Source organism: Primulina huaijiensis, chromosome 2 (assembly GCF_012295235.1).
Source record: "Primulina huaijiensis isolate GDHJ02 chromosome 2, ASM1229523v2, whole genome shotgun sequence".
NCBI lineage: Eukaryota > Viridiplantae > Streptophyta > Magnoliopsida > Lamiales > Gesneriaceae > Primulina > Primulina huaijiensis.
Window position 1 is genome coordinate 31,976,176 of NC_133307.1, and position 13,639 is coordinate 31,989,814.

Below are 13,639 nucleotides of genomic sequence, written 5' to 3' on the forward strand. Positions count from 1 at the left end.
GATGGCAAACTTACTTCTGGAATGGGCTTTGCCAATCAATCTAAACTAGAGTGTTTTTGGTTCGGATGATGCCGAGGTTGCATTTTGATGGATTTCTGTTCAAGAAAAGAATATGATTTCAAATTTTTCATTGATATAAAATCATTATAATCCGGAATTTGAAATTAATTGGTTTGAACTTTGAAAGATGCCCAAAATAATATATTCGAATTTGATTTAAATATCTCGAGTCCAAATATATCCAAATCGAAAGTGTTTACATGGTTATGTCGTTCATATATTTTTTCTTTCTTTCTTTTAATCGATTTTCTTTATTTTTTTCAATTTATATAATTTTCATCTTTCATGTTTAAATTTTTTAAAATATAATTTGATTTTATAAAAATATATGAGGCTATCTTAATTTTGTAATATTCCCCACGGGCAACTAAGGTAGAGTTTCTTAAAAAACAAACAATAAAATGTGAAAACCAGTACCGATGTTAACATAGGCCAATAGATAATGATGTTGTTTCATCAGAGGGGGGCTGGAACTTTATCCGATGTTTCCACACCTTAAATCGTAACGTTGTAGATTATTTATTTTTTAAAATATTTTAAAAAATAGAAGTTATGAATTTTAAGTGCTTGAAAAATATGTTTTATGCTTATTAAGTATGATTACGAATAATCGTTTTCATTAGTTTTTTTATAAAGATAATATAATGCATAAGCATGTATACATAGCAAAAAAAAAAAAAAAAAATTGCCGGCCTCTTTATGTTTTGGGGAAAAAAATATTAAAAGAGTTTAAAAATGACTACTTCATCCAAACATGTCAAAATCTGACCAAGTAATAACAATCGATCTCCTATGAAGAGAGATGCGTTCAACATGAAATATTTAATTTTAAAAGACATTGATTGTCATAATAATTCCAACCAGTTGTGTGATTAGAGCATGGGTAAATAATATTTTTGGTTTGATTTATAAAATTACATTTTTCGTGTTTAATAATTAATTTAATATAAATAAATATATGAAATATCTAGTTATTTTAATTTTCAGCACCAAGAACTATTAATTTTTGAAACCTCACATCTCTTTGCTTGAAACAAATTAATGTAGTGGGAAATATTATAATTAATACGCAATTTATGTAGTATAGTTCATAAATATATATCAAAATGCAGCTAAAACAAAAGGAGCCACAAAAATCACTTGCATGTATTTAACTTGTTTCAAGTGCTATGTTCCTTTATCCTCAATCTTAATCTTCGCGAGGACGAGAAGAAGTCGACCCCGATACCATACTCACAGCTTGGCCATGCGTAAATCTCTGTAACTGAATCATACGTGAATATATACCCTCAGGATAATTTTTCAACAGATGAGAATGTGAGCCCTGTTCCGCAACTTTCCCGTCATCGAGAACAGCGATAACTTGTGCGCTCCTGATAGTCGATAATCGATGTGCAACGATGATCGTTGTTCTTCCTGCACAAATCCGCTCCATGGATTCTTGTATGCACCTTTCGGATTCTGTGTCGAGTGCACTGGTGGCCTCGTCGAGGAGAACTATATCCGCTTTCCGCAAGAAAGCTCGGGCAATTGCAACTCTCTGTTTCTGACCTCCAGAGAGCTGGACCCCTCTTTCACCGACAGATGTTTTGTACCCGTCCGGCAGTGAGGATATGAATTTGTGTGCGTTCGCTAGTGTTGCTGCCTCGATTACCTCGGTCTCGGTGGCAGATTCGTGCCCATAGGCGATGTTTTCATAGATGGTGGTGGCGAATAGGCACGGTTCTTGTGGGACAACGGCTATGTGCCGTCTTAGGGTCTTGAGGTTGTATTTTCTGATGTCCTTTCCGTCGATCATAACACGCCCTGATGAGGGCTCGTAAAATCTTTGTATAAGTGCAATGACTGAGCTCTTACCACAGCCACTCGGCCCAACGAGAGCGAGCGTCTTCCCAGCCCTGGCACGGAGATTGAAGTCTCGGAAAACGGAGACATCAGGCCTGGTGGGATAGGAGAAGTCGACATGCTTGAATTCCACCTCGCCTCGCAGCCTGTCTGGGATGGGGGTTGAATCAGGCTCGTCTGGCTCAATTTCACTTTTTCTGTCCAGAAGGTTGAACACCGAGCGCATCGCTCGGCCACCCTTTATGAAATCTGGAGCAAGAGTCAGTGTTTCAGCAGCACCGTTGGCAGAGACCATGAGGACCATGAAAACACGGATCGTTTTTGAGAAGTCAGAGATTCCATGCTTCACGAGCCAAGAGGCATACCACAGACCTAGGGCGTAGGATGCATACAGCAAGAATTGCGCAATTCCATACCCGATTCCAGCAATCTGTCCCTTCCAGAAACAGCGACGCAGTGGCGACTGGAGGCTGGAAATGAAAAGGCCAACAATCTTGGATTCCGAATTAAAGGCTGCAACGGTTCTTACATTAGCAACAGCTTCCCCAGCTAGCTGCGTGGCATTAGCGTGTGCAGCTTCAAGATCCCCGGAGAATCCATTCATGAACATTTTCTGTCCAAAGCATCAAAATAATCACATCTTATCGTCAAAGAACAAAACTAAACTTTCAATTACCAGATTTCCAAGATGGGTACTAACCTGTAAAACAGTGGCTGCAACAACGACAGGAAAAACGGCAACTAGTACAAGGGCAAGGCGCCATTGCAACACAAAACCAGCTGTGCAGGCAACCAGCATAAGGGCGGAGTTTTGCACAATAACCGATATTCTGTCTCCAATTGCCGACCTGACATTATTTGCATCGAGAGCGAGCCTCGAAGCAACTCTCGAGCTTTCATTCTCTTCTTGATCAAACCAGGCCATTTCATTTTTTAACACCGCTTCTAACATCTTTTCTCTAACACGTTTCGTCAAGTTCTCTCCCACAACATCCCAGAAGAAATGTTGTAAGGTGTTGAAAATCAGTGCAGCCGATGATACACCAATTAAAAGATAGCAATATTTTGCGATTTCCCTGATCATATAAGAGTTATCAGGATTGTAGTAGACACTAAGAACAGCGCTCAGAACGTATGCAAAGAATGCACTAAGCGAGCCACACACGACAGATCCTATAGAACCGAAGAAAGCGTATAGAAATTCCGGAGAATTCATCTTCGCTAGCCGCCAGAATGAACTAGCCTGTTCTTTGAACGCCAGCTTTTCAAGACGATAATTAGGATATGAAGCCTCCAAAGAGAGACTAAAGTCAGAAGTTGAGAAGTCAGACAATCTCCTCGAGTAAGGTGATCGACCATATGAAGAGTTTCTGTTGATTATCGGTGAGCTCACTGAGTTTCTCGCACTGGAAGGCCTGCAAAGAAAGAACTAAAACATCATGAACACGAAATTCTAGAAGAGAATTGAAATTTTATCTCAAATGCAAAGGGGACGACCAGCAAACCTTGCACTACTCTTTCTTGCATTGTTGACAGAAGCTTCATGAGCCGCTTCTTGCAATCTGATAAGCTTGGAGTACACTCCATTTTCTCCTTTGACAAGTAGCTCTTCGTGGGATCCAATTTCAGAAATCCTGCCTTGCTGCAGTACAGCCACGAGATCAGCCTTCTGTATCGTTGAGAGGCGGTGGGCGATTACTAGAGTAGTCCTACCAATCATGAAACGGTCCAATGCTTCTTGCACCAGCTTTTCAGATTCAGAATCTAATGCACTAGTCGCTTCATCCAACAACAAGATTGCTGGATTCTTGAGCATTGCTCTTGCTATGGCAATTCTCTGCTTTTGTCCACCAGAAAGTTGCAATCCCCTCTCCCCAACCTGTTACATTATTGAGTAACTAACACATTTCAATAGGCAAATAAAGCTGTGTTTAAAGAAAAACCATGCATCCAGGAAGTTCATGCTATGGTTCATTAAATTAAATTTCAATATTCTAAATTAAACCTGACAATCAAGCATTCTTGTTAGTTACACCAAAATTCACGCGATTCATTCTGCATTATTATCATGTTATGGTCTAATCACCTGATCCAAATGATTTCTGCACGAGTAAATAAAACCAAGTCATGCGCAAGAACTCTGACTTGAAACCATGTAACTTTGTACTAATGCATGTTCAAACACTTGCCAAATTTTGACTTCGTACTTAAATGTTAGACTGAATTTTATTTTTACCAAACATGCCATTTAATCAGTAGTGCAATAAAATATCATGACACTATCAGACATCTCAATTTCGAAAACCCAAAAAGTGTGGGTTCGGAATCTATGTACATCATTGGATATTCAATCTGCAGCCATGATTAAAATAGCTGAATTTCGAACCCAATGTTCGATGGGCCCGCAAGCTCGAGACATGACAAAATTCACCACCGAGTCCATCCATATCTTGACCAAAAAACGTAAAACATCACTATGCCCACAACTTCAAATCATCCAATACAGAAACATAGTAAATGCACGATAAATGCCAGAGCCATGGCCTGGCTATGGTACTGTCTTTCCCTTTCAACTATTAGAAAGTACATGCATCATTGCCACTCTTATTTTGACGCATTAATACGAGTTTGAGTTGAACTTAGCAACAAACGTTTTGTTTTTTGTTTCCACAAGGATTTTGTCAAAAGATACAGGTATATGGGGTTTAAGATTTTATTATACTCCAAAAGTGATTGGCTCATGTCTAAATCAAAGGTGGTCCTTAAAGCAAAGTTTTAAATTTGCGACTAAGAGAGATTTCTTATCCAATCAATCTAGATAGGACTCGTGGGACCTGATAATACTGGTTGGATGATGTTTAGTGTTGAGTCCTGATTGCAAGAAATTGAATTCATCGTGATACAAGTAATAAAAACTAGCATGTAACCTGAGTATCGTAGCCATCCGGTAGCTTGACAACAAATGAATGAGCGTTTGCAACTCGTGCAGCCTCTTCAACTTCAATCAAACTCGCATCGGGCCGACCCAAAAGTATGTTTTCCGTGATAGTTGTGGCAAATAGAGCCGGCTCTTGGCTCACCAGACCAATCTGCTGTCTCAGCCATGTTAGCTTCAGTTTCTTTAATTCATGCCCGTCTAATAGGACTTGTCCTGTAATAAATTTGTCCAAATAAGATTAAAATGCTATATGACATAATTCAGTAAGATTACGATGAATCTGTGGTGTAGATCCATCACCTGAGGTGGGATCATAAAATCTTTCAATGAGAGATACGACAGTGCTTTTCCCAGACCCACTGCTTCCAACTAGAGCTATTGTTTTGCCAGCGGGAACGGTCAGAGAAAAGTTGTCAAGTATTTTAGTTTCTGGCCTTGAAGGATAGGAGAAATCCACATTCATAAGCTCTAATTGTCCTGTTACTGACTCTAATTCCAAACCCGATTCATCGTTTCTGTCGACGCTTGGTTCGTGATCGATTATTCGGAAGATTTTTGCAGCTGCAACTCTTGCCTTCACAAATGCGGCCATGCTTGGAGCAGACTGGCCTAAAGCACTATGAAGCAAGAACAAGATTATGACAAAAACTCTTAGACCAAATTTTTGCAAACAAACAAATCACCAAATGGAAAAGAACTTACAGCCCACCAATCATTACTGCAAACATTGTAGCTATTGCAAGCCCTCCGTTAGTGAAATGGTGCCGAACCAAGTATCCTCCATACCAGAGTAGAAGCGCGTAACAGCAAAAAACAGTGAAATATGTAGCTCCAAGTCCAATTCCCTTGGCAAATCCAGTCCTGTAACCAGTTCTTTGAGCCATCTTGAGTGCTGCAGAATAGGCCTTCAATGCTCTTGACTCGCCTACAAATGCCAGCACAGTCCGAATTTGGACTATTGTCTGCAATTATTTTTCAACTCAGCGGATCTTTTTTCAATAAACAATATCCGAATTCAAGGACTATTCATACTTTTCTCACCTGTTCCGCAATATTCCCTGCTTGTGACAGAGCTTCCTGGCTCTTGCCAGAGAGCTTGGATAAAGTTACTGTATGGATTCCTCCGATTACAGCTATGAGAGGAACCACAGCAAGAGTTACAAGTGCCAGTTGCCATACTGCAGTAAATCCCACCACAAATCCAGATACAAAGGTTGCCATATAATGCAAGAAATTTCCTAACTGAAAATAAATAGTCAAATAAAAAACAGGAACTTTTTATAATCATACACAAATCGGTTTGTTTTTTCTTCTTTTTACTTCACCTTTTCACTGATGGCATCTTGAACGATTACTGCATCTGTGTTGATCGCGAAAACTACATCCGATGTTCGAACTTCAGTATCGAAGTACTGAATATCTTGGCTTAAAACTGCTTCTAAATACTTGATCCTCATCTTTGTTGATTGTCTCTCCCCAGTCCACATCCAACATGATATCTCTGAAACAAGAACCAATCGAATTACCTTAACTGCAATCAGGAAACCAACGTTCGAGGAAAAGAAAACGAGTCACTTTTCCCCCAAATTTACCTGCCCATGAAGATGCCCATATTGCAGCTCCCACTACAAGAAAATAAAATGCGTACTGCAAATAACCATCAATACAAAGAAATAATGAATCAAACTTCTTCATTTTTTCCCCTTCTTTCCAAGAAAAAACATTTAAAAACTAACCTTCAAAACTTCTTGTGTCATCTTATCGACATTGTCCGCATTGGAGCCAAAAGAATTAACAAGATCAGCAAAGAATCTAAGGAACAAAGGCAACGAGCTTCCATGAACAATGGCGCCAACTGTTCCAATACTCATCAGAACATAATCCAGCCCGTCTGCAAACCTGAAAAGCTCCCCAAACCCAACAGTAACCTGCCTGGTCCCAGGCTTCTCCGCCTCTCCGTCACCGTCTTTCTTCCCGTCAGAAGTCGAAACCTCCATTGCTGCCACCGTTTCTCCTCTCTCCACAAAATCTTGTGAGAACCCTTCTCCTCTATTCTCTTGTTTCAGTGTATCCTTGCTGTGAAATTTATCGTGGGATTTAATAGAAGAAAGGCTGTTCTCCGACTTAGCTGAAGCAACAAGCTCGAGGCCTTGCATTTCAGACCATTTCCATTGCTCTATCGCCTTTATCTCCTGGAAATCTTTTTGTGTCATTCTTTTATTCGCTTCACAGATTACAATAAATCTACCCTTGAATATATTTCCATCTTTTTCAATATTTTAAAGATCGTGTTTTTTTCCCCTTTGTACATATAACTTCTCTTTGTCGTCTTCAGCGGCTCCAATGTCCACACCAGTTAAGATTTACCCCGCATTCCCACTACCCCTTTATGTTTTGGCAAGAAATTGGTCGTGTATTTGTATAACGTTTCCTTTTTACAGTTGGGGTGACAGTTGCTTTACCAGGCTATGTAACTCAAAGCTTGGAAAAAAAGAAGCGACATAAAAATGACAGATGAAGGGAGGATGAGGCAGGCGAGACAGAAAAAGCAAGAAAGTTTTGGCACCCGACAAAGAATACTGTGTGAGAGCTCGAGAGGTTGGGTTTTTGACCAAACATAGACACTACGGAATGTGAATTAAATGGCTATGAATTATTTATTTATGCACCGTCACTTGTCAATGGTAAAAAATGAAAATCCTCTTTTCTTTTTATTTACTTATTATATCTCAATCTTTGGTTATTAATTTATCTTTAATTTTAGTATATTAAACAAAGTTTATAAACATTTAGAAAAGTAACAAATTACTTTCAACTTTCAAAGAATTGATCTTGCCGAATTCAAGACTAAATTACTCAAACTGATGTTGAAATTCAGTTAAGTTGGAGCTCGAGTAACGGATTAACGTAGTTAGGATTCGATTAGGTCACTTATTGTACCAAAAGTTGTATAAATTAGTTAATAAATATTTGTTAGATAATTTAGACAGCTATTTGTTTGGAGCTAAAACTCCCCACATCATTTCTTTTTCAATTATTTTTTCTTTTTCCCACATTTATTAAGTTAAAAGACTTCTCATATAATGGCAAATGTTTTAACCAAATTTCTATTATGTTGTATTTAGATGGATGGATTTAAAATATATTTAAATTTAATTTTATAATTATAGATATTCATTCCTTCCATGTATTTATATAATATTTCATCCAAATACAACCTTACAAATCTCATGATGTCAAAGATTTCTAAAAGCATATTTATGTTTGACCAAAGGTTAATTATTTTGTTTATAAAATATTGGCTTATGGTACAAGATACATCTTGGGTTAAAAAGTCCATGTTCAAACCTTTTTGACTGTATTTCTCCTACAAATCCGGCGGTCTTTCTTGTACTTCGTGAACCTCTACACTTTCATTTTTCTTTTTCTTTTTCTTTTTTTAAAATTTTTTTATTTTATACCCTCAAATAGGATATTTACATTCAGTAATTAATACTTTGAAAAATGGGAAATTAAAAAGAGTTAAATTTCACTACTTTAAGTAGTTTCTAATTTGTTTCTTAGTATCTGTTTTCTTTGTTGGTTTCTTACATTTATTTTCCGATTATTGATTTAACGTACAATAGATCGGAACCATTAGTTTTTTTTTTTAGGGATAAGTTTCTCATTTTTATGGTTTATATTTATATAAATTAATTAATAACTAACCACATATGCTATGCCACCAAGATATGCATAATATTTTTAAAAAGGAAAAATAAATAATACAGTGACAAATGCCAACTATGTTCCAATAAAATGCCCCACTAAATTTTGTCCACAAAAAACCCTTTTATCTTTAAGCTCCAATTTGTCGAATAACACAACACATGATTCCACCAAAATCAGTTCAATTACCTAATAATAAAGGCTTAAAAGCAAGTATAACATAACACACCCATGACTTTTAATCAGTTATGTTGATTCGCCCCACCCCAAAATCGGTACTTAATTAAACATCGAAAATAAAATTTTTATTTTTCAAATTTGTGTTATTTAATATATATTAATTTTTTATAGTAATTCTAGGTCTCAATTCGAATTTTAATATATATTTTTTAGCTGGATTTAGTAATAAAAATATTCGAACTTGACTTGAAAATTTTACCGACTCGTTAAACAAAATAATATAATGAGGTATAATTGGTATTTGATTAACGTGGTAATATTTTAGTGAAGAATATATAAAACAAGCGAGGATCTGACTTGGCCTGCAAGCTTTTTAGAATCGAAGCGTTGTTTGTACACAATTTCGCATATTTATATATTTCACTATGATTGGAGAGAATAATGACCTTTCTAGCTAGGTGAATGAAAGGGGAATTATTAATTAATTTTCCTATAATTTATTATCTATTTGAAACGAAACATGTAGTTTAAAATACGGAGTAAAATACCACTTTGAATAAGATATTTGTTTAGGACTAGAATTTGGACAAGCGTGATTATATATATATGTGTGTGTGTTTGATATGCTGCATGCCTACANGTACTTGAATTTAATTAAATTGCGCATGAATCATATATATACACTCTTCCATAATCAAATAATAATAATTAATGCATTAATATATATAATGTAGCATTATATATTATATGTTATATAAGTCCGTCATGAGAGAAGATATTTAATGAGGCTAATGAAAAATTTTGAATAATGGATAAAAATGACATCAGTTTATAAACAAAATTAATGTAATATTATGTATCATTTTGGGATAATCTCACGTTAATATATGAAATTGATTAAAAAAAAACCTAACAAACTCAAGAAGATTACACCACCTAATAAACAAACAATATATAACAATACTCCTCGTAGATTTATAAACTAACATTGGTGTTCTCATTGAGATTCGATGTAACTGAATGGATGACCTAGAAAAGGGCCACCATCGAAAATGTGAGTGAAAGCTGCTAAGAGTGAGTTGCCGCGAATTGAACGTCGAATTCTCAGATAGTCGGCGGTGATACAATTATATATCTCGCATTGATATATATTAAATTAAAAAAGAGTAGTTTATAAACACAATATTATTATATGAATTCTATTTGAGATAATACCCCTAATGGATTTATAACTTAAGAGACGTACCAACTGAAAAACCAAAAGATGCTAGAACATTGTCCGATGACGGCTCTCTTCTAATAACTTTTAAAAATGAAAGCGTTATTTAATTCTTCTTATAAGAAATGTGAGAGATATTGGTCCGAATTTAATCAACTATTGGAAATATTTACTTTTTTCCGCAGCTCATAGCGTGTAGCAAATAGAATAAGTTGTAATTTTGATGGATGTTACGAATGAATTCTTCCAATTTACTTGTATTTCTCTTCAACTAAAAGTCGTTTTTGGCTAATCATATTTCCAATAATTAATTAAATCAGCAATCATTTTATTACTTTTTTTTATATGACGTAACATCATATTTGATGCATGCACTTCACCTAAGTATGTCACCAAAAACAATTTATCAACGTTAAAAAATAATTAATTTTTAATGATTCATATTTTAATTATAATTTAAAACAAAGGACAACAAACACACGTGCTGCAAAATTCCATCCTAAAAAACTTGAAAACTAATATACCGAAATAATTATTTAAAAAATAAATAAATAGAAATCATGCAAAAGGATAAAATTAATCATCATAGGAGTCTATATATTGTTTAATAATATTATTATTGTAAACAAAAAGTAGATGTGAACAATCACGTTTAATTTTTTTTAATAAAAAAACAATTTTATTTTAATTCAAAATTTATATTTATTTTATTTCATTAGTTTGCAAAAATATTTAATAAATCATTTTGGTATTAGGTCAACTGTCTCCACAAATCCCACCAACTATTCGAGAAAAGTAGTAATGATTCATTGGCTACGCTTTCTTTCGATTTGAAATTCGATGCATGTTCTATTATTTCTCACCATATGATAAAGGGAAAAAAATTAATATTTAAGCTATTATGGACATACCCTAAGATGTGAGATCAAAAACCCTAATATTAAATTAAAACCAAATAAAAATATGAGATGGAAATCATGAACGTGGTTACTTATAATAATTCATGATGGATAATTAAACAAATTGCATGAAAAATAATTTGGTGCTGTTGGTCTCCGATCGGCTTCGTGGTGGGATCCTCGTGAAGAATAATGAAATCAAATTTTTTATAGTAATTTTTTAAAATAATTTATTTTTTTTAAGTTTAGGTATCATCATCAACGGTGGCAAACTACAACCATATTAAACTAATCTTATTAAAACATATATAAGTAGCAAACTTTTGCACGCAATTGTGTGCATACAATTAAATTTAAATATAAATATTTATTTGTATATAATATTTTTTTTGTGAAATATTATAAAATTAAAATAATTTTTGGAGTTAATATTTGAGGTTCTATTTCATTGTAGTTTAGTTTAATTTGTTTCATCAAAAAAATAATATAATGGGAAAGGGATATTTTAGGAAAAAAATTGATGTAATAAGAGATCATAATATGTTCTTGCATGCAAAATGCTTTTGAAAAGGTTGGGTTGGTATCCTATAATTATAAAATATAGTGTGTGATGCCTTGACAAATGTATTAAAGTTGACCTTTTGAGCAAATGACAAAAAGAGCGAGTCATTTTTATCTGTGATTTCATGATCAATGGATCCAATAATAAAATACTTTAGGTCGTGGAACGATGGATTTGAGATAATAAATTTCAAATCCGTTCATATTTGAACCAAAAATAAGTTGATTTCAAATACATTCTATATCAAGTTATACAATTTCAATAGTTTTGTGTTGAATTTCAAATATATTTGAAATGAGCGTCATTAGAAATACATTTCTTAAACAAATTTTTTATTTTAAAAAAAACAAGCATTTAAATAATTTAACTGCTACTAATTATTATTATTTTTATTATTTTTAATTCCATAGTGGGGAGGTGGAAAGTTGTATCCAAGCGTGAAAATGTGAGTATGATTATTCATGTTCATTGATTGTATATGTGACCACTTTTTAGCATCTTCCACGAGAGGTAGGCCCTCCATAAACTTTCTCTGTCTTTTTCGAAATTTTAAATTTGAAACTGGGATTTATTCTTTCCAGTAATTTTTGTAATTGATTATATTTTTTCCAAAAACTATTTATTAAATTGGCCCTCCCCTTTTCTTTTTGTGAAAGCATGGCACACCATCCCAACTTTGATTGTACGGACAAAGTTAGTAATACTTTGTCTCACCTTGGACCTGGGGCAGGTAACATAAAAAAATAATAATAAAAGTAAATTAATTTTTATTTTAACATATACAATATTTAATTGTTGGATCTAGAGATTCAGCCTACAGAAATTTTGAAATTTTTTTTAATTTGAATTTGAATTATCTCACATAGAATGTAGAAATATGATGATATGATTTAGTTATCTATTCTTTTTTATTTCCATAATTATTTTGATAGTTGAAGCTTACAAGCTAGATAAAAAAAATAGAGAATTTTAAGAAAAAATTTCAGCTGTATTGTAAAGTAAAAGTGTCATGGCATCGAAAAATTCTTTTTAAAAGGTTATGAATTCGGAAAATTACCATGATTACAACTTATAACACCGCTCGTTTTTTCACAATAATTATATATTTAAATTTAAATAATCAATGTAGTATATAATATATATCACGTGATTTTATAAAAAAATTTAATTTCAAATTTTCATATTATTAAAATTGGACCTAATCTAATTTGTTCTTTATTCGTGAGGTGCGTCAACTCTGTTTATATTTACAATAAAATATAAAATTTTTGACATAAAAATAATATTTTTTATGAGTGATATAAATAAAATATCCGTCTTAAAAAATTGTGCAGTAAGACATCTCACATTAGTTTTTTGGTGATTTGTTTTAACCAAAAATAAAAATCTCCAAGTCACCGTCAATTCCGCTAGATGAACCTAAGTCACCCGTTCATGAATCAAATGCCTTTATAAAAGTCAAGCTTGCTCAGCCCAATGGGCCATGCCTCGAGAATAGATATTTATCCAACATTTTTTCTTTTTATTTCTTTATTTTTTTTCTGAATCCTTTTTTCTTTTTATTTCTCAGTTCATTAGAATGCATCCATTTTGGGATGTTATCGCTGTTATGATTGTGTTTCGAATATTGCTTTCCTTTTATTTTTACAAATTCTTTATTTCATTGTCTCGTTAAGATCTATAAACTTCATATAAAACATAATATGTAAGTGTATTCAAAAACTGAATCAAATCGAACCAAATCAAATCAAAACAAAAACATTTGGATATGTTTTCAGACAATCACTGTTTCCGTAAAAACAAGTTTAATTCAAATTTTGATAAAAAAATAAACCAAGTCAAATTGATTACATTAATATAAAATATTATGTAATAAATTTTGTTAATTTATTATGATTATTCATGGATGTATTTTTATTTTATTTGATTTTTATTTCGTATTCTATTTGTAGTGAACTTTGTAACAATCAATTACACTGATAACTTATTTATTGCAAATTTTTGCACAAATAAGCATAATTATAACTTTTAAAAAAATGTATAAGTTGCAAAATTCTGTAACACGATTTAAGTATTTAATCTATGATTTTTTTATTTATAATCATTATAGTTCACGATCGAATAAAATACTTATTTAACTTCTATCAAGTGTCGATTGCTATTTTTTACAAATTACAATATCACATGCAATAATTCACTATGAAACTCAAAAGTTAAAATTATTCATC

General features: G+C 33.3%; 1 protein-coding gene across 1 annotated transcript; it reads right to left on the reverse strand.

Annotated features, from left to right (window-relative positions):
- Positions 1-1,085: 1,085 nt before the first annotated feature.
- LOC140971753 (ABC transporter B family member 1) lies at positions 1,086-7,467 on the reverse strand. Its single transcript, XM_073434196.1, has 10 exons — positions 6,580-7,467; positions 6,436-6,490; positions 6,169-6,344; positions 5,885-6,085; positions 5,546-5,805; positions 5,144-5,460; positions 4,833-5,056; positions 3,411-3,784; positions 2,606-3,320; positions 1,086-2,518 (listed from the first exon to the last, which is right to left on the reverse strand). Exons 1-10 carry the CDS (start codon positions 7,054-7,056, stop codon positions 1,250-1,252), a joined length of 4,068 nt encoding a protein of 1,355 aa, XP_073290297.1. The 5' UTR covers positions 7,057-7,467; the 3' UTR covers positions 1,086-1,249.
- Between the last annotated feature and the right edge of the window lie 6,172 nt (positions 7,468-13,639).

What these genes read in the sequence shown, in the direction of transcription:
- LOC140971753 (XM_073434196.1), bottom strand. Translation starts at nt 7,056, where the DNA reads ATGACACAAAAAGATTTCCAGGAGATAAAGGCGATAGAGCAATGGAAA. An exon ending in ATGGGCATCTTCATGGGCAG is followed by an intron (nt 6,345 to 6,435) that starts GTAAATTTGGGG and finishes TTCTTGTTTCAG; the next exon opens with AGATATCATGTTGGATGTGG. An exon ending in GCAAGAAAGAGTAGTGCAAG is followed by an intron (nt 3,321 to 3,410) that starts GTTTGCTGGTCG and finishes CTTTCTTTGCAG; the next exon opens with GCCTTCCAGTGCGAGAAACT.